Below are 20037 nucleotides of genomic sequence, written 5' to 3'. Positions count from 1 at the left end.
AGTGGCTTGACTTATTCCCCAGATATCGTGTTGTGCATCTAAATCCTACGTCATCGGACCATGTTCCTATCTTTGTTGATTGGCTGGGAAGAAACCGAGAACGACAATAAAAGTTATTTAGATATGAAGAGGGGTGGAATATGAAAGAAGGGTGTGTAGAGGCGGTAAAAGCAAGGTGGCAACAACTTTCAATTGATCACCAATGTATCAGGTTACAGAAAAGGTTAAATCAACAAGAGTCCAATTACTCCAGTGGGCTAAGAACTCATAATGTATACTTCCAAGGGATGTCAAAGCATTGGAGGATTAGTTGAATACTTTATGTGGGCCGTGACAACCCGTCCCAAATTTTATTGATTGAAAGGGTAAATTGGGAATTTTACTTTGGTTTTGAGATATTTGTTTAAATGTTTATTTTGGGTTTGCTTTTGGGATTAGTTTGTGTGCCTAAGGGGGGGCCCACCTCCAAATCCATCATCTTTCTCCTTGTTTTTTCTTTCCCTCTCATTCTCCTTCCTCTACCCATATCCCTCTCACTCTCGGATAACTCTCTCTCCCTCTTCCTCTCGCTGTACCTAACCCTCCCCAAGGCACACACACAAACATACATACACACGACGACAGCACCATCATCATCACCGCGCTAACTCTCTTTCTCTCATTCTCTCTCTTCGTCTTTGTGGAGCACAGAGGAACTTTAGTGAGTTCCTTGTATCCTCGACGTAGGTAAGGCCTTTTTACCCTTGAACCTTCCTTCTTTCCTTGTTTGGATTGTTAATGAATGTGTTTTGGGGACTCTTTGGGGACAGAAAACACCTTGGTGGAGCTTCTCCATGTTTCTGGCGAGAATGTCGTGTTTTTAGACTGTTTTCTAACCACTTCTCAACCATGGCTGGCCATGAGGAAAGTATAATTCGACTCTCTATTTCCCGGGCTTCATTTTAGTGTTTTGAATTGCTTGAAAATGTTATGTTTTGAGTTCCGTCGGAGCTAGGGAAGTTTCCAACCAAGAACCAGCTTCCTTCTTCGGCAAGAACAAGCAACCCAAGGCCTTTGGGCCTAAAACCTAAGCCTAAAACTTTAGGGCAACCCAAACCCAAACCCATGTTAAATTAGGCCTTTGGGCCGTAAGGGACTCGGGCTTTAGGCCCGTTAACCTTTTTATTTAATTATTTTATTTTCTAAAACTCAAAGGCATTGTGTCGGGCTTTCAAGCCTAAGCCTCCTTTTATGCGACCCAGGGCCTTTGGCCCTTTGAACCTAAAACCATTTTCCTTTGGGCCTTAGAGCCCAACCCATTTTTCCCATCAACCCCAAAACCCATTGGACCCAAACCCTTTGACCCAGGTGGAATATTCTAGCAAGGAATATTCCATTTGTCAGGGAATATTCTCTAAAATAGAGTTTTATTAATTTGACACTTTCTGTGCTTAGGGGCAATTATTTGTGGTGTTCCATTTTCGCTAATTTGCGTGGCTCTTTGGAGGCGGAGTATCTGTGAGTGGACCCCTTCTAAAATGCATGTTTTAATATTAGAAATGCATACATGAAAAGCATAATTTAATGATTACGTTTTATGAAATGTTTTATGAGATATTATGCTTACTGAGAATATTTTGAATTACCATATTTTATCGAACTCATGTTCTTTGTAGTATAAATGATGGATGACTTTATATTGCTTATGAACATGCTTTTACACACTTCTTTATAGTATAGTTGATGGATGACTTTATACTATGAAGATGTTTTTAAGATATCTACACACACACACACACACACACACACTTATGTTTGGAAAGATTATGTTCAATGTTTTATGCATATCTAGTGGTCATTATTCTGTCAGGGGGCGAGGTTTTGGTGTTGGCTACGGGTCGGGAGAAATAATCCTTGGCTTCGGGCTAGGAGAAATAATCTTTGGCTAAGGGCACAGAGACATAGAAGCTGGCATTGGGCCAGGTGATACTATTATTGGATACCACTATTTAGTACACTATATACGAGATATGTTTTATGGCATGCTAGGGTTTTCGGAAAACCTACCACTTATTATGCTATTAGTTTTCATAAAACTTTTGGGGTTAGTATGTTGATAACTGTTTTAGTTTATATATATATATATATATCAACTTGGTCCACTCATGTTTGTTTTGCAGCCCCTCAGGACTTAGAATCGAGGTGTAAAATTCCAGCATCAAGGCATTTCTATATCGGCATGTTCGAGTCCTCCCGGTGTAGGACCTATTCTTCTATTCATTCAATTTTATTTTCTTCCCTTTAGTGTTCTAGTTAGATTGTATGCTCTGAACACATTCCTCATTTGCATAATCATTGTATTTTAATTCATAACTTTTATTTTCTTTCTAGTTCTTATGCATCCTAATATGGCTTCATTACTTTCGGGTGTTGGCCAGCACGTACCTACCCTGGTGTTTAGGAGAATATCAAGGTCGGGCATGTCATGGGCAACCATTTACGGAAACCACAATTGCACATCGGCGTGATTTGTATATGAAACTCCACTCATTACTTGCACATGAGGAATCATTCTGGAGGCAACAATCGAAGGAAAATTGGCTAAAAGCTTGGGGACCAAAATACTCAGTTTTTTCATCAAAAAGCAAATCGAAGACAAAGGGCTAATTGCTTATATAGATTTTTTAACGAGGAAGGTGTGGAGAGAGGATAAAGCAGGTATGGACGAGGTACTTGTGAACTACTTTTCGAAATTATTTGATTCTCAAGGACCTACAGTGTGTGATGAAATATTGGAAAATGTTGCACCATGAGTATCAGAGAGTATGAATGAGGAACTCTTCCTTCCATTTTCTAATGAGGAGATAAAGTTTTCTTTGTTTCAAACACATCCTACGAAAGCTCCGAGACTGGATGGAATGTCTCCAGGTTTCTATCAAAAGCATTGGGCAATTGTTGGTGAGGACGTTTGCAATGGGGTAAGATCGTTATTATCTTCTGGAGTTATGTTGCGAAAAAAAAGTTACACTCATGTCACTTTAATTCCTAAGAACAAAGATTCTATAGTGATGACACAACTGCGCCCAATTAGCTTGTGCAATGTAATTTATAAAGTTTGCTCTAAAGTGCTTACCAACCGTTTGAAACGGATTTGCTGGAAATTATTTCTCCATCACAAAGTGCTTTTGATCTGGGAAGATTAATCTCAGATAAAAGCATGGTTGCATCTGAAATTGCCCATTATATGCATAAGAAACCCAGTGGTTCGGATGGAATTATGGCGCTGAAATTGGATATTAGTAAGGCCTATGATCATATCGAATGGAGTTTTTTAGAGTAAATGATGAGAAAACAAGGGTTTCTCCAAGGCATGGATCAATCTAATCATGATGTGTGTTACAACAGTGTCGAATTCCTTTAAATTAAATGTGCAGCCTATGGGATATGTTCATCCAAAAAGAGGAATTCAACAAGGTGATCCCCCTTCGCCATTTCTATTTGTCTTATGTGCGGAGGGTTTATCACCACTGTTTGATGCATGGGAGAGAACGGGAAGAATTAAAGGGGTTAAAGTTTGTAAAAAGGCGCCAAGTGTGCACCACTTACTATTTGCAGACGATAGTTTCATATTTGCTCGAGGCACTCTTCAGGAATGCATCCAAGTGAAACAATTATTAAAAACATACGAAGAAGCAGCCGGCCAAGCTATTAACTACTTGAAGAGTTGTGTCGCGTTCAGTGGAAACCTTACTGATTGTGATGGACAACTACTAGCGAATTGCTTGGGCATGGCCCGAGTGAAATAACACAATTGTTACCTGGGGCTTTCGGTCTTTGTGGGGAAGGCAAAGAAAGAAGCGCTTGCCTACATTAAGGATAAACTATGGAAAAAACTTAATGGTTGGCGATGGAATCTTTTGAGTAATGCAGGAAAAGAAATTTTGATCAAGAGCCTTCCTCAAGCGGTGCCATTGTATACTATGCAAACTTTTTTCCTACCAAATTCTCTTTGTGATGAATTGAATCAAATGGTAGCAAAATTATGGTGGGGGAGACAACAAGGTCGAAGGAGAATACATTGGATTCGTTGGAGAAAACTATGTAAGCCAAAAAGTGAAGATGGGCTGGGTTTCAATGATCTCTATTCTTTTAATCTTGCGTTGTTAACAAAGCAGTTGTTAACAAAGCAGGGATAGAGGCTCTTACAACAACCATCGTCACTTGTAGCACGGCTCCGTAAGGCTAAGTACTACCCTTAAACCGGTTTCTTATCTGCCCAAGTTAAACCGAATTTGTCATTTTGTTGGCGCATCATTACTGCTGCCTAAACTATAATCCATAGGGGTGCACGGTGGAGGGCTGGAGATGGTTCAAAAATTTGCATATGGGGAATAGTTGGCTGCCCAGACATAATTTTTTTTAAAGTTCTTAGTCCCATACCGAGGGGAATGGATCACAATGCCAAAGTCAGCAGGTTGATTATTGAGGATGGAAGTTCGTCATGGAACATGGAAACAATACATAACCTATTTGTCGAGGAAGAGGTAGCACTAATCAAATGCATCCCTCTTAGCATGTTCAATACAGGTGATATCTTAATATGGAATGCGGAGTCAAATGGAAAGTTTACAACGAGGAGTGCATACCATTTGGCACGGTACTGTGGAGAAGTAAATGGGAATGAACTTAGTGGTTCGATAATGGCTGCAGAGGTCAAATTTTTGTGGAAAGCGATATGGAGAGCTCACATGTCGGGGAAGGTAAAAATCTGTGTGTGGAGATGCTGCTTGGATGCATTATCGACAAGGGACAACTTGAGGAAAAAGAAATTAAACATATGTGTGTGTTTTGTGATGGGGATGTGGAAACAATTGATCAAGTGATGAGGTTCTGTCCCCGTGCGATGGTGGTGTGGTTTTCTAGTCCGCTGGGTATCAGAAGCAAAGGGGATATGCGGTAGAGTTTGATGGAATAGATAGCTGCCATTGCAGGTTCAATGTCGAGGGAGAGTTTTGACTTGGTAATGGTTTTAATTTGGTGCACATGGACAGAACGGAATGCAATGTTGTGGAATGGAAAGGCTCTGGAGCCTTCGGAAATGCACTGTAAAGTGCATACATGGCTACATGAATTCCATAAATGGCATGGGTTGAGGAAGAACACCAACGTGGTCACTGGGCAGCCATGGAAGCGGCAAAAAAATGGGTGGATTAAAAGTAATTTTGATGCGGCATGGGATGAACAGTTAGAGATTGGAGGAGTGGGTGCAGTGATTTTTTCACAACACCAGCATACTACACACTTGGAAGTTGAAGGGGATGCTCTGATGGTGACCACGGCACTTCAACATGAGGGCCTAAAGGATTCATCTTCTTTTGGGCACATTATTGCAGATACTAGATAGATTTTAAATGGTTTTTCTCAGTGCAAGGTTACATTTGGCCGACGCTGGACGAACAAGGTGGTACATAGGTTGGCTAGATTGGGTTTAGCCCTTGATACTTCGGTAGTTTGGTTTGAGGAACCTTATGATGTAATAATAGAACTTTTAATTGAGGATAGTAATCATATGTAATCTCTCATGGTGTAGGACGCTCTTTTTCCCTTCATCTGGATTGAAATCCTTGACAAAGTTTTTATCGAAACCCACTGTATGCACCCTATCATGTTTGTATTTATTCAATTTTCTATCAATGAATATCATACCTTCACCATAAAAAATCTTATAAGTATGAGTTAGGTTAGTCTACTTACAATCAAGTTGGAATCACATATACCAGTTTAGAGTATATAATGTCAATAAAAAAAAAAAAAAAGACTTTTAATGGCACACAGGTCGTTAAAGTTGTACCAGATGGCATTTTCAATATTTTCTTCATTAACAATGCGCCATGGAAACTAGTTTTCATTTTTATGATACTCACAAAATGTCATCCAACTTGATTTGTACATGACATTATTTAAATGTCATGTATGATGTGTTTTTATTGCTATGTTAAAGTCAAATTTTTTAAGATACCTGAAATAGCAGAGTTCCGTGTGATATTCCAAAAATGCTATTGATTCAGATGTCATAAGAAGTATTTTGTCTAATGGTATATATCCTATTTTAAAACATATTTTATCCCTCCTATTAATCTTCAAATTTGAAAGATGATCTTCATTTCTTACTTCAATTGGTGCAATTATAGTGCTCGTAGAAAGGAGAGATGGTTGACATCTCCCTTACAGGGACGGGAACAACTTTCGAGCTTAGCTGCAGTTACACACCGATTACTAAGTTGCAACAACAAAACAACGCATCAATTAATGAAATAACGTGTTGTAGTGTTCTATATTTTGCATGGTCGACACCCGCACGAGAAATTTTTCATTGTGATATGAATACGAGTGATACACCATGTGTTTTTATGTAAGTAATGAGAAATTTAAATTTTTAAGTTATTAACATTTTAACACATATATCTCACCATTTGTATAATAACACGTGGTATATCACCTCGTGTGCCGGTCACATTGAAAAATCTCTCGACAAGCACATTACCGACCTGTAAACCTTAAATGTGCTAGAGCCTACAAAGGAGACTTCGATAGAAGACCATATACATCAATTGACACATCCACCGCTTACCTTTGTGGAAAAAAAAAATAATAATAAAGACAAATACAGTGTAATGCTTGAATTTTCTGGAGCCTACAGAGGAGACTTCGTTAGAAGACCATATAAGTCAATTGACACATCCACCACTTGATTTTGTGGAAAAGAAAGACCAAACGGTGTTATTCGAGTAGTACGTACCACCCTATATGCATGCAATTATCTTCTGAGTCCGTGACTTGAGCTGTATATAAAGAAGGTACCTCACAAGTTGGAGAGGCAGTGTCTTTCCTTGTTAACTTATTTCATTTCTCCATCTAATTGGCTAGCTGTGAAAGAAATTGCACAATGGTCGAGTCGTCCAATTTAATTGGGAAAAGCCCTACCATGGTTTCCATAATGCTACTTGTTGTTGGTCTGCTAATGGCTACCCTTACCACTAAGGGTTTCTCTCTCTCTCTCAAATATCGCACACTTGCATGTCCGTACCATGTGTGCATACCTTTCAAGTCACAAGTTGCTTCTCCATAAATCAAAGGGCTACTATGCTTTTTTGTAATATACATCTATTTATTTATTTTGTATGTTAATTTGCTTTAGTAGCCTTACATTTCTTATAATTAAGACGTCATGTCATAACTTTCATATTATAACATCATTAAACATGATGGTAGAAAGCCTAAAAGTTAATAACGATAATAGATTTCTTGATGCACACACACACACTTTAATATGAACTTATGTCAATAATGCAACAAAACATTCATGATGTAACAATCAACGTTGGTAGTGTAATAAACACTATCATTTTATAACCTCACCACTATTATGTACCGTTGCACAATAAACCTTGACAATTGTTATGCGTGTGATTTGGTTAAAACAAAGAGTATTAAAACTCTTTTTTCTTTTAAGATACTGTATCCTATAAATATCATTAACTTTGAATCTGATACAGGAGCAAGCATTGGTGTTTGTTATGGAACACTTGGAAACTTGCCACCCCCAGGAGAAGTAATAGCTCTGTACAAACAATATAACATCCAAAAACTACGGCTCTATGCTCCTAACGACGACGCTCTCCGAGCCCTTCAAGGCTCCACCATCGAGGTCATGCTAGGCATCGAAAATGAGCGTCTTCAAGACATTTCTTCTAACCAAGCCAGTGCAGATGATTGGGTTCAAAGAAATGTCAAAAGCTATCCGAATGTCAATTTCAAATACATCGCCGTTGGAAACGAAGTAGATGCCCTGGGTAACCGAGCACCCTATGTTGGCCCTGCAATGGACAACATTCAAAATGCAATTTCTAGGGCTGGGCTTGTAAACCAAATCAAAGTCTCCACTGCCGTTTTTCCTATAATTCTCCAGAATCATCTCCTCCATCAAAAGGCTTATTCCGGCCGGATTATAGACCATTTCTCGATCCTATCATAAGCTTCCTAGTCAGAAACCAATCTCCTTTGCTTGTTAACATGTACCCATATTTTAGTTACATTCAAAATAGTCAGAAGATTAAACTCGAGTACGCCCTTTTTACATCTCCATCGGTTGTAGTCAATGACGGTCGGCTTGGGTATCAAAACCTGTTTGAGGCAATTCTAGATGCGCATTACTCAGCATTAGAGAAGGCTGGAGGCGGCTCTCTGAAAATTGTTGTATCGGAGACTGGTTGGCCCTCGGCTGGCGGAGACGAGCGAGTGACAACGACAGCGAATGCAAGAATTTACAACTCGAATTTGATTAAACATGTCAAGGGTGGGACTCCGAAGAAACCTGAAAGCCCCATAGACACTTACGTGTTTGCCATGTTTGATGAGAACCAAAAACGTGGAGAAGAGACCGAGAGACACTGGGGGCTCTTCTTTCCAAACAAACAGCCTAAATATACCATTGATTTCAATTAAGAGTGGAAACTCAAACCTAAATATCCTATTAATTTCAATAAGAGTGGAAACTCAACTATGTTACGGAATTATCTTGTTATAAATAATACTTATCATGTGGCTGTTCACACGCCCTTCTTTTCTTCACTGAATCTCTCCGACTCCACCTCAGTGGTGCATCTTTTCGGCTCATGAGCTTCTTCAAGCTTTGGATCCACAAGCCCCTACTCCAGATGCCTCGATTTAAGATCCGGCTCCAGCCTCAATCAAAACACAGCCTGATACGAAACGACGAAGGAGAGATGTTGGAGGAGACGGAAGTAGGGTCGACAGAGGAACGGGGGTGGGGTTGACGGAGAAGAGAAGTTGGAGGAGGACACAGGGTAAATCGACGGTGTAGGACAAGGGGGTGAGTTTCGGCGGACAACAGAGGAGAGTGGAAGAGAGAAGGGGGGAATCGAAGAGAGAAAGGGCAGAGGAGGGAATTGGTGGCTACAGGAGGAAGGATGAGAAGAGATGGGCGGTGAGGAAAGTTTTTAGATTTTTAATTTTTAATTTTTAATTTTTTTAATTTTAATTTTATTTTATGTGGGCCCAAATTGACACGTGGAATCCAGTCATAATCCAAGTGGGCGCCACATCATCAATTAATGAAGGTTTTGATAGAAAACTTAATCGATGTATGAAAGTGTTCCAAAATTAGGACTTTATGTACCAGACTGGAACGAAAAAAACTTCATGTATAAAACGTTAAAAACCAAAAATCTTCAGAGTAGTAAACTAAGATTAATCCTTATTTCTAAGGAAAATTAATGAAAATAGCTTGAAAACTTTGAATTTTAATGATAATAACAAAATAAAGAGTAAAATGAATAGTACCATAATTGACTTTTTAATGTAAAAATGTAGTTTTTCGTTAAAATGAACAGTACTGTATGTTTTTCGTTAAAACTCTTTTATTTCTAATAATTTATCACCATGAATGTCTTTATATTTTTTTTATTGTTCTTTGTTAAGAGAATCATATGCCATCATAACATACACAACTTGGATGATATAATAATCCATTTGTAATTTACCACGTGTGTGATGTGAATTTCGCTTGTGCTATTCGTTATCTTTTTATGCACAAAAGCCTCCATATTTTTTCATTGACTAAATATTTATGCCTGGGATTCCGAACCGGAAAGCATAAATTGAGAACCGAATCGATATCTTTCGGGATGGGATTTTGAAAACTGAATCGAAATGTTGGTATTCCCGAAATTGTTTCAGCTTTTCAGTTCGGAATCGGGAACGAATGCAGTCAGCAGATATTAACCTTATGTAGAAAGATCGAATGAATACAGTCCCCAATCCTAGATTTGCAGTCCCAAAATCCGAAATTTGCAAACAACACCTAACAAAAAAAGAGAAACAGCCATACAAAGATCGAAGAAAGCCCTCGATCGAAAGCAAAAAAATTGAAACCGAATATAAAGAAATCAATCAGTAATTGAAATAGTCCACCTCCAGCCACCACCTTCACCTGAAACGGTGAAGACGATTCACCTGGAATTAGTCCATAAAAGTTCAAGTAAATTATTATTATAATCTGAATACAGATTAAGAAAATATTTAAGCATAAGTTGAACAAAATACTATTATATTGATCCAACTAAACAGCCACTGTACCGGTGGTGCATGTGTATCTTGATTGGCGTAATGTTTTGTTTCCCGCAACGTCTCTTGAAGATGTTATCGATATAATGTATCAATATCATCAATAATAAAGTCCTGTTATGCACAAAAATATAAAATATTAATAATTATTAAATAAAAAGTAATTGTTAAATTACTACTTGACACTTACTAATAGCTCATTCAACAATGGCTTCTTCATCTCAGAGGAAATTTCCGGTGGAGCAGTGGGGTGATGGTCCCGCTTATGAGGTTAGATCAGTATGTTCTAAGAAGAAATATATAAATATCAATCTCATCGATTTCATAAGTATTATACCAAATCTCATCAATCGAATCGTTTTTTTTCAAGAAATACGAGACATCTTAGTCATGACATGAGTCCCACAGTTGTTGAAAGAGCTTGGCAGGTTATTTTGAGGTCATATCTACTATGCAGAGTTTGCCTTGATTTGGTACCAAGGAAATATTTTCTCATTTTTTGTTAGAGTTGTTGCAGCCGCTGAAGCAGCTATTAGCCTAGTTATTGTTTCATCAATTTATTGTAACAGACAATCAACTTGTATGACATTTGTTCCGAACCAGTGACCCTATGTCATGCACAAGAATGGAGTGTGCCTCCCTCTCAGATTCCGTTTACCGCATGAAATCACAGTTGATGTGGCTTCTCTAATCATTTATCATATGTCTGGCCCTGAAAGATATTGTCTTTTTGTTCTTCCTTACGGAAAAACAAAATTGTTCAAAACCAAACATAAAATTGCACCGGAAAAGCGGCATAACCGTCCCTGCAAATTAAAAGTTATCCATAACCCACAAACTTTGATATACATATTGTCCACATCCAACATAGATTTTCAAAAACAAACAAACTAAAATAATCAGCTTATATTTAATTATGAAATACAATTGTGCAACAAAAGACAATTGTAAAATTCATACAAATTATGATCCTTCTCCCTCACATGTCACAATCGCTGCATTATCGGATGCGAAATCAGACAAATGCAATATCTACAAAATTATAATTCCATAAGTTCGAAAACCCACAAAATTTGAGACATGATTAAACATTCAAAAACTAATTTTCATAACAAAAAAAAAAATGTTCTTAATTGGGAGAAATAGAGACTTACCGTGGATATCTTCGATTGTCGATGGTGAGAGTAGGAAAAAGGGAAGAAGATTTAGGACATGGGGGAGAAGAAAGTTTTGGAATTTGGGGGAGAAAAAGATGAGGAAGAGAGGAGATGAGGAGAGAACGTGCAGATCTTGAATTTTAATGAATCCCATGAACCCTTGCTCGATGAAGCCTTCGTCGCCTAAAGTTCTTTCTTTTTTTGCCATTATTTTATGACCGACCTTTCTGGAGACATTGAGCGATGAAACCTAAAGGTAGCTCGTCGCGCACTTCTTGAAGGGTGTTAAAGTATTTTGTTGCGAAGAAATTTGTTTGCCATGCAAAAAATGGTGCCAAATTCTTATTTTACCCGAACTTTTTCATAGTTGCGCGACTAATAGTTTAGGTCGTTGGGCAAATATCCTTGACGTCACGCAATGTTTTTGGTTTATTTATTTGCCATGGACATTTGGTGCAATGACACACATTGTTGGTCATGCAAAGCGTACTTGGGCGACAAAATTGCTTCATTGGCCAAAGATTTGTCATGTAAACATTTTTTCCTACTAGTGATGCCTTTTTTTAATTAATTGTTTTTTTTTGGACTACAACAATATATTTTAGGAAGTTTTAATGAAAAGGGCTTGAGCTAAGTTTAATTTAATCAAAAACCACCCTATACTATTATTTAACCAAAAGGGTTTTATATTTAATCATAAGGACAAAACTTCCCTTTATTTACAAGTATGCCATTATGCCAGCCAGTTCTTTCTTTCTTTTTTCTTTTGGCCGTTTGTTCTCTCTTCAGGTTTTACTTTTTTTTGTTTTTTTCTTGTCGTCCCCCTTCCTCATGAAAGGAAGGTAAAAGTCAACGTGGGTGAAGGAGAGTGGCCACCTCCTCAAACCATTTTGCACGTTTAAAGAAAATGGGTGCAATTGCTTCCCCAATTTCTTTTATTTTATATATATATATATATATATATATATATATTATGTTTTTTTATTGTTATTATTTTATTAATTTATTACTTTTTTGTAATTAGGTGGTTTAGATTCTTTTGTTGATCAATTTCCACCCTTAATTTATCTTACCACTTAGAACCCATTCTCTTGGAATGCAAGAGCCACTCCATTGGAAATTATCCCAATTTCATTTTCAGTTTGTGAGTCTTTGTAGATTTGCCAGTGGGGTCTCAACTCTTAACGGATAAAACAATGGTCTTATAAATTTGCTCGTAAAGCTCTGGTATTTTCACCGGCTCAAGTGTTTTCAACATCACCACCTTCTTCATATTATCTGCCTTTACCGGCAGTGTTGTTCGTGGCTTTGTTCTGTCCTAGCAACAACCTGAAAAATAAATCAACAAAAAATGCATTGATATCATACTAACAATTTGATACTTTACGTCTTCAAGTAAAAAAAGGAAAATCAAATAGCTACATTATTTCCCCAAGTAAACAAAATTATCAATTATAAACGTTGAACACTAACTATTTCTCGAACTGGATAGGGGTATCGATACTATTTCTTAAATAGAACACTAGTAATATTATTATTTCTTAAATTGAACACTAGCACTATCATTATTTCTTAAACTGAACACTCACTATTTCTTAAACTGAGTAGTGATAATGTCACTATTTCTTAAACTAAACATTCACTATTTCGTAAATTGAACACGAATATTATCACTATTTCTTAAACTGAATACTCACTATTTTGTATACTAAACACAGGTATTATCACTATTTCTTAAACTGAACACAATTACTATTTATGAAAGTGAACACGAGAACTATTTATGAAACTGAACATGAGTATTATTTATGAAACATAACACGAGTACTATTGCTGAAATTGAACACTATCTATTTCTAAAATTGAACATTAATTATTTATAGAATTGAACATGAGTAATGTCACTGTTTCTTAAACTAAACAACAATTTTTTTGTTATGCATGAAACAAAAACACAATTTTAAACACCTCCAAATACACCACATAAATTTTCATTTACAAATTTATTATTTTCATTCACAAACACATGACACAGCACCCCAAATGCACACATATAATAGCCATCCATCATCAAGGGTTTATAAACTACATCACAAAACAAATCCTTGAGAACATGAGATATTACAAACAAACAAAAAAATTAAACGAACCAAACTCTCATTTTTATTTTAGCATTCTAATGGCTTATTTTCCAAATCAATACAACTTTGCCTTAAATCTGCCTTCCATTCCAATCAATGCTTCCTCGTATCCAGAAGTAACAAAAGAATGCTCACCCATACTTCCAACGTAACGCAGTAGCTTAGTGATTACAAAAGGGCAGCTTTCCCTCAAGTACTTAAATCCATCAGTTTCTCCATTATTCCTCTATGAAATGAATCAAATATATCAACCATGACAGATATTTAATATTTTTCTCTCTAATTTCGTACCAAAAACAGCAACACAATCAAACATTCAACAAAACCTGCAGCCCGCATCTGCCCCTTAATATATTTTCTTCCACAGGAACTCTGCAACAAAAGGAATAACTAGCCAATCCCATGAAGAAATTAAACTACATTCAGAAAGAACACAAAAACAAACACCCTTCATTCCTCTGCAACAATGGTTCCCCTCTCGCTCACATAGATACCATCAAGAAACTTCCTGATATACAAGATGGCATTTTTGGTTGATCAGGGCACAAGATCGTGAAAAATTCATTTCCATCCAAGATGGGGTTATCCTTGACCTTTTCACATTGGGTGATAGAAACATCATCATATCCACCTTACTCACCTTCTTTCAAAAAGTTACGTGTGTCGATCAACTTGGCCTCATTAGTGATGGAGGCATTGATGGAAAAATTAGCATACACAAACGCATCCTGTAGCGATACCCCTTGGTGATGTCGGTGATGAGATTTCCGATCTGGGAGAGAGCGGCGTGGATGGCGGGGCTGATTTTAAGGGAGCCGAACCAGGCCTTGACCTTCAGCTTCCGCTTTCTGGTTGTATTCCCGTGAGGACCTTGATGATCTTGGTGTGGACCTTGATCTTGACACCGTCGAGGATGTCCATAGTCTCAGAGGAGAGGATGGTCATCATATTCGCTGCTCCGGTTGTTTCTCTCACTCTCTCGCTTTGCAGCTCCGGTTGGTGATGAAAGGAGATGAGGAATTTGAGGTTATGGATGCAGGGAATAGCAGAGAGAAGAAAGGAAGAGAGGATAAACGAACAAAGACTTGACGTTGGGGTAAAATCGAAAATTTATAGTTTGGACCATTTTAACTAGGCTAGTTTAATATTGGGTTTTGTCCTAACCATTAAATAAAGTTAGTGCATAGTTTTTGGTTAACATTCAAAATTTTCAAACCTTTATCATTAGTTTTCCTTATATTTTACACTAAAGGGAAGGGGAGTTTGGCTAAGCCACACAATGAGCAACCTAATTTCGTATCGAATTCACCATCCACCAGATTCGAACTTAGTACCTCTCACTTACAAATGACGAAGAATACCACCAAACCATAGTACTGAGTGACCTCAACTAATTGTTTTTAAGGTAATCAATTAAATTGTCTTTGTTTTTGGATTTGGGCTAGTTGTTGCTTTCTATGAGGCTTTTATTTTGGACTGTTGGTTGGCTAGCCAACTTGTGCCTGTATTCTTGATGGGCTCACAAAAGGAATAACATTTTTTTTTAATAAAAAAGAATAAAAATGTATAAATTGGGAACATAACGGATATTTTCAAAAAGAGGTCTTGCTACTTGTGTTGACTAACAGTCAAATGATTAATCACTTAATACTACGATTTAGTGGTATTACTTTTCACTTGTAAGCCGGATGTCTTAGATTCGATTTTCCTTAAAAGTGAATTCAAACCAAATTATTGTGGCTAGCCCATTGTGAGGTTTAACTGCTCTTCGACTGTGTGATAATATTGAATGTGTAAAAAGAAAAGAAAAAAAAAATGAAGTTAAATGAATAGGGTTAATTACACTAACACCCCCTGAAGTTTGTCGAATTTTCACAAAACTCCCTCACGTATGAGACGTTACACTAACATCCCCTCATGTTTTAATTCACTTTCACATAACCTTTTCAGTCAAAATTCTGCTAATAAATTGAAAGCTTTACCCTTATAATTAATTAATTAATAATAAAGAAATATATTAGAAAAAGAATGTTGATTAAAGGGGTTATGTGAAAGCGAGTTAAAACGTGAAGGGGTGTTAGTGTAATGTCTTATACGTGAGGAGATTTTTTGAAAACTCGATAAACCTCAGGAGGTGTTAGTGTAATTAATCCTAAATGAATAACATAGTAGGTTGGTCTCATTAATTTTTTATGACATCTGAAAAATGTGTTCGGTATAATTAGTGGTTTATTTATCTCATTCTCGATTCTTCTCGTACCCATACCAAAAAATGCCTTTAATTTTTTTTTTAGTACAAAGGCATATTTATATTAAATGATAGCTGAATGGGATATATATTTATACCAGATGATAGATACTTGGGTTAAGTCACACAATAAGCTAATCATAATCATTTGGTGTCAAACTCACTGTATGAGTGGGTGTTGGATCGGTGATCCAAGTTGAATTACTAGCAGTGCTAGCAGGTGTGTGGCTTGCACATCAAATTGGGGCACATTCCACCCAAGATGTGGCACTTATTTGTAAGCATTCCAAGGAACTGTCTGCGACGGGACTTTTAGCAGAGGATATCATTCAAGCTGCGAGTTCTCTACACCCCACGAAGTTTCTACATACACCTCGATCATGTAATAGTGCTGGCCATAGGTTGGTTAAGTTTGTTATTTCAATTGACAATGTAGTTTGGTTTGAAGAATTCATGATTTTGTTCAAGACCTTCTAGCCAAGATATGATGCAATCTCCATTTGAAGTCAATAATTTATCGCCTTTCATTAAAAAAAAAAAGAAAAAAAAGCCCTATAGTCTAAATTTTTGCCAACTTTTTTTTTAAAAAGTGTTTAACCATATTTTGATAACGAAATATGGTCAAATATTCTTGAAAACTTAGAGTACTTTAAAAAAAAAAAACGATTAAGAACAAAAAATTGGGTACTTTTTTTCGTTTTTAGTATATCGATATATTTTTACAGTAGGAGGAAAGGGAGTTCGGCTAAGCCATACAATGAGCAACCTAATTTGGTATCGAATTCATCATCCATGAAATTCGAACATAAAACCTTTTACTTTCAAGTAAAGAGGAATACCACTAAACTGTAATAGAGTGACAAAACTTGAGTACATTTAAAAGGCTAGAAGTCTACCAACACATCACACGTGCTAAAAGTCCACCTCTTTAACATGTCATGTTTTGGAGGAATAACTCATTTTTTCCACATGCCAGTTAATTAAGGAAGAGCACAACATACCGCACACGCGCGGTGTATAATTTCATTGTTAACATAATGAAAAGGACTGGAGTGTATCTTTGCTCACTCCAAAAGTGAGGGTGATGCTCAATCTCCTCAATTGATTGTCGGTAGAGTAGCTTGATTTAATTATTTAACACATAAATTTAAAATTTAAAATTAATTTAATGATAATCAATATGAAGCAAAACTGCATTTGTCCGACGTAATACCTTTCGCAGCTTCCATGACTAGACGTGTTCACATCAATCAGCTACCTAGATTTTCAATTATATTATCAACTACATACTTTAACTACAAGTTCTTCAACTTCCAGCTATAGCGCACCTTACTTAGAACCACCTTAACGTTTCATGAATTAGCTAGGTTGTGTTTAATCAAGGAGATAATATAAGTGGTGTTTTTCTTTTTACGTGTTATAATATGGATGAACAATATAAATAATATGTCCCATTTTTAAGACATATTAATAAATACACAAAAAACATATTATAATTTAAATGAAATAATAATGCCATTTGACTATGTTTTGAATTAATATTTCAAAAATGTATTGATTTGAAAGCACAAAATTACAAACCCCACCCATCCTTCAATATAAGGAAAACTAATGGAAAGAGTTTGAAAACTTTGAGTTTTAACGATAGAGACAAAATAAAAGGTAAAGTGAATAGTATTAGGATTGACTTTTTAGTGTAAAAATATGGTTTTTCGTTAAAATGAATAGTATCGAGAGCTTTTCGTTAAAGTTCTCTTCAATATAAAGCACATATATGCTAGGCTGAGTTGCATGGGTGATATTGAACCATAGATACGTAACAAGACTCACATACATCATGGTTGGCGACTAAAGCTAGCCCTCGTATAGTATTAAACAGTAGAAGTTTTTTATGTAAGTTAGTTCTATGTACCTCGGTAATTTCCACAGTCGGCTTCACTATTTTCGAGTTTAACAAATAGGAGGCCCTCGTATATCTTGAGTACGTACTTCTACATCTCTTTCTGATCTCTGGAAATTAAAGAGCAAGGCAGCAACTTTGGGAGGCACACACTTCTTGTAATTCTTAGAACCTATATCGTTTTTTTGTCATGGCTAAATCCAATTCTTCGGTTGGCAGAGGCTCTTCTGTCATTTCGATGATACTTCTACTTGGGCAACTGATGGCTAGCTTTCAAACAACAGGTACATAATTTCTCTCTCACACACACAGAAAGCCATAATTAGAAAGTTGATAGTTTTGAATTTCTTATTAATTTTTTTTAAAGAAGGAAATTCATGAAAGACTTAAATTATCAAACTCATTGCATCTAAGTACAACAATAGGATTCACTAATCAGAACAGCAAGAAAATATAACGAGAACCTTAATTTACTCAGACTTGAGGGGACTCCTTGTTTTAGTTAAAAGAAATGGAATTTGTTAGGGTTGACTCACAAATGTAATTAGTTCCAAACCTTGCAATTTAAGCCATGTTCAAGGCTTCTTCGATCCAATAGAATATCATTTAATCCATCTGATTATTAAAAAGATCATTTTCAAGTTTATTAAGAATATCAAATTATTTATGTCATCAATCAAATGAATAAATTATTAAAAGGTTTGCCGAATTTATTGATGATGACTGAAATGTACTGTGCGGGATGTGAGACATCGGTGAGAGTGAATGTCACATGAAATTAAGAAGCCTAATAAGGGTTTGTAAGAAGTTAATTAGGACACTACCCGTATAGTAATTGGCTTTAGTCTTTAGAGTGGAACATCAACTTCCTTCTATTCTCTTTTTTTTTTTTTTTTTTTTTTTTTTTTTTTTTCGTCGAAAACTTCCTTCTATTCTCTGCTTGTGTCCTTTTTTTTTTTTTTTTTCCTTCCTTTACCTATCATTTACACCATGGTACCGTGCTATTATGACACTAATTAGAAAGACCCAAAGTAGTCATTAACGTATGAATTCATAAAATCGGCTAATATTTTTCCTTTTTCTAATATTCATTGTAATTCATTAGATGGTCAAATATAAAATGTATATATTAGACTAACATGCAAACAACATTAAATTCGTTTGCAACGTAGGTGCTCAAATTGGTGTATGTTATGGAATGCTTGGCGACGACCTACCATCCCAAGCAGAAGTTATTACTCTCTTCAACCAAAATAATATCCATAGAATGAGACTATATAATCCAAATCCAGCCGCTCTGGAGGCCCTTAGAGGCTCTAACATTGAGCTCATGTTAGGCATACCAGATGAAAACCTTCAAAACCTTGCCACAAGCCAAGATAATGCAAATACATGGGTTCAAAACAACGTGAGAAAGTATGACAATGTAAAATTCAAATATCTTGCGGTAGGAAATGAAATCAAGCTCTCGGACTCATTAGCACAATTTCTTGTCCCGGCAATGCGAAACATTCAAAATGCAATTTCTAGTGCTAGTCTTGGAAACCAAATCAAAGTTTCCACTGCTTTTGACACTACAGTACTTGGAGTGTCCTTTCCTCCATCAAAAGGCGTATTCAAGTCCGAATATAGAGCAGTTTTGGATCCCCTCATTGCTTTCCTCGTGGACAACAACTCTCCGCTACTCCTTAACATGTACCCTTATTTTGCTTACAGTGGCAGCAGTGGTGACGTTCGTCTTGATTATGCTCTTTTCACAGCTCCCTCAGTTGTAGTACAAGATGACAACCTCGGTTACAATAATCTTTTCGATGCAATTTTGGATAGTGCTTATGCAGCTCTTGAGAGGGCGGGTGCAGGGTCTTTGGCAATTGTTGTATCGGAGACTGGCTGGCCATCAGCTGGTGCAAATTCAACAACAATTGATAATGCAAGGACTTATAACTCAAATTTGATTAAACATGTGAAGAAAGGGACGCCAAGGAAGCCTGGAAAGCCCATAGAAACTTACATTTTCGCCATGTTTGATGAGAATAGAAAGACCCCAGAGCTTGAAAAACATTGGGGGCTGTTTTCCCCAAACAGACAGCCTAAATACCCAATTGATTTCAATTGATTAGCTAGTAATTAAATGAATTGTGAAAATAAGGGCCAGCATTTGTTTGCGATCGAACCACTAATAAGAGATGGCAAAGTTATCTGCAAGGCGCCTAGTTAAGTACCCAAAGAAATGCTAGTCGAGAGTCAATAGTCTTTACTTAGATAATGGAATTCTATGTAAAGGATTTGAAAACTAATGCATACAACTGTCACTGTATTATTGTGTATTCTTCAGTTACCTCAGTCATCTTATAAACCCCACACGTGTGATGTTCTTACGATAGCTTATTCTATCTGTTTGTTAGGTTCGTTTAACCTCTTTATTATTATTATTATTATTTTTTTAAATCATTTTAATGGCGTTTT

The 20037-nt window shown here is 36.6% G+C and overlaps 2 protein-coding genes, 1 non-coding gene and 1 pseudogene across 3 annotated transcripts; 3 read left to right on the top strand and 1 right to left on the bottom strand.

Annotated features, from left to right (window-relative positions):
- The first annotated feature begins 6169 nt into the window (after window positions 1–6169).
- LOC125473372 lies at window positions 6170–6319 on the top strand. The gene has a single exon (XR_007255279.1). It is a non-coding gene; the product is annotated as a U6atac minor spliceosomal RNA (small nuclear RNA).
- Window positions 6320–6849: 530 nt separating this feature from the next.
- On the top strand, window positions 6850–8610 carry LOC103929164 (glucan endo-1,3-beta-glucosidase, basic isoform-like). The gene is given in 3 exon segments (XM_048576006.1): window positions 6850–7022; window positions 7536–7943; window positions 7946–8610. Coding segments are annotated over 3 exon segments (1044 nt in total). The 5' UTR covers window positions 6850–6925; the 3' UTR covers window positions 8485–8610.
- A 5263-nt stretch (window positions 8611–13873) lies between these two features.
- On the bottom strand, window positions 13874–14371 carry LOC125473332 (annotated as a pseudogene).
- A 3093-nt stretch (window positions 14372–17464) lies between these two features.
- Window positions 17465–19777, top strand: LOC103940049 (glucan endo-1,3-beta-glucosidase, basic isoform-like). The gene is made up of 2 exons (XM_009350120.2): window positions 17465–17855; window positions 18744–19777. The coding sequence occupies exons 1-2, from the start codon at window positions 17762–17764 to the stop codon at window positions 19685–19687; spliced, it is 1038 nt and encodes a 345-aa protein (XP_009348395.2). The 5' UTR covers window positions 17465–17761; the 3' UTR covers window positions 19688–19777.
- Window positions 19778–20037: the final 260 nt, after the last annotated feature.

Source organism: the organism of the source record quoted next, unplaced genomic scaffold (genome assembly GCF_019419815.1).
Source record: "Pyrus x bretschneideri cultivar Hongxiangsu unplaced genomic scaffold, Pyrus_bretschneideri_v1 Contig83, whole genome shotgun sequence".
Classification (NCBI taxonomy): Eukaryota; Viridiplantae; Streptophyta; class Magnoliopsida; order Rosales; family Rosaceae; genus Pyrus; species Pyrus x bretschneideri.
The sequence above is the reverse complement of the archived record's forward strand: the minus strand, read 5'-3'. Positions and strand labels throughout refer to the sequence as shown.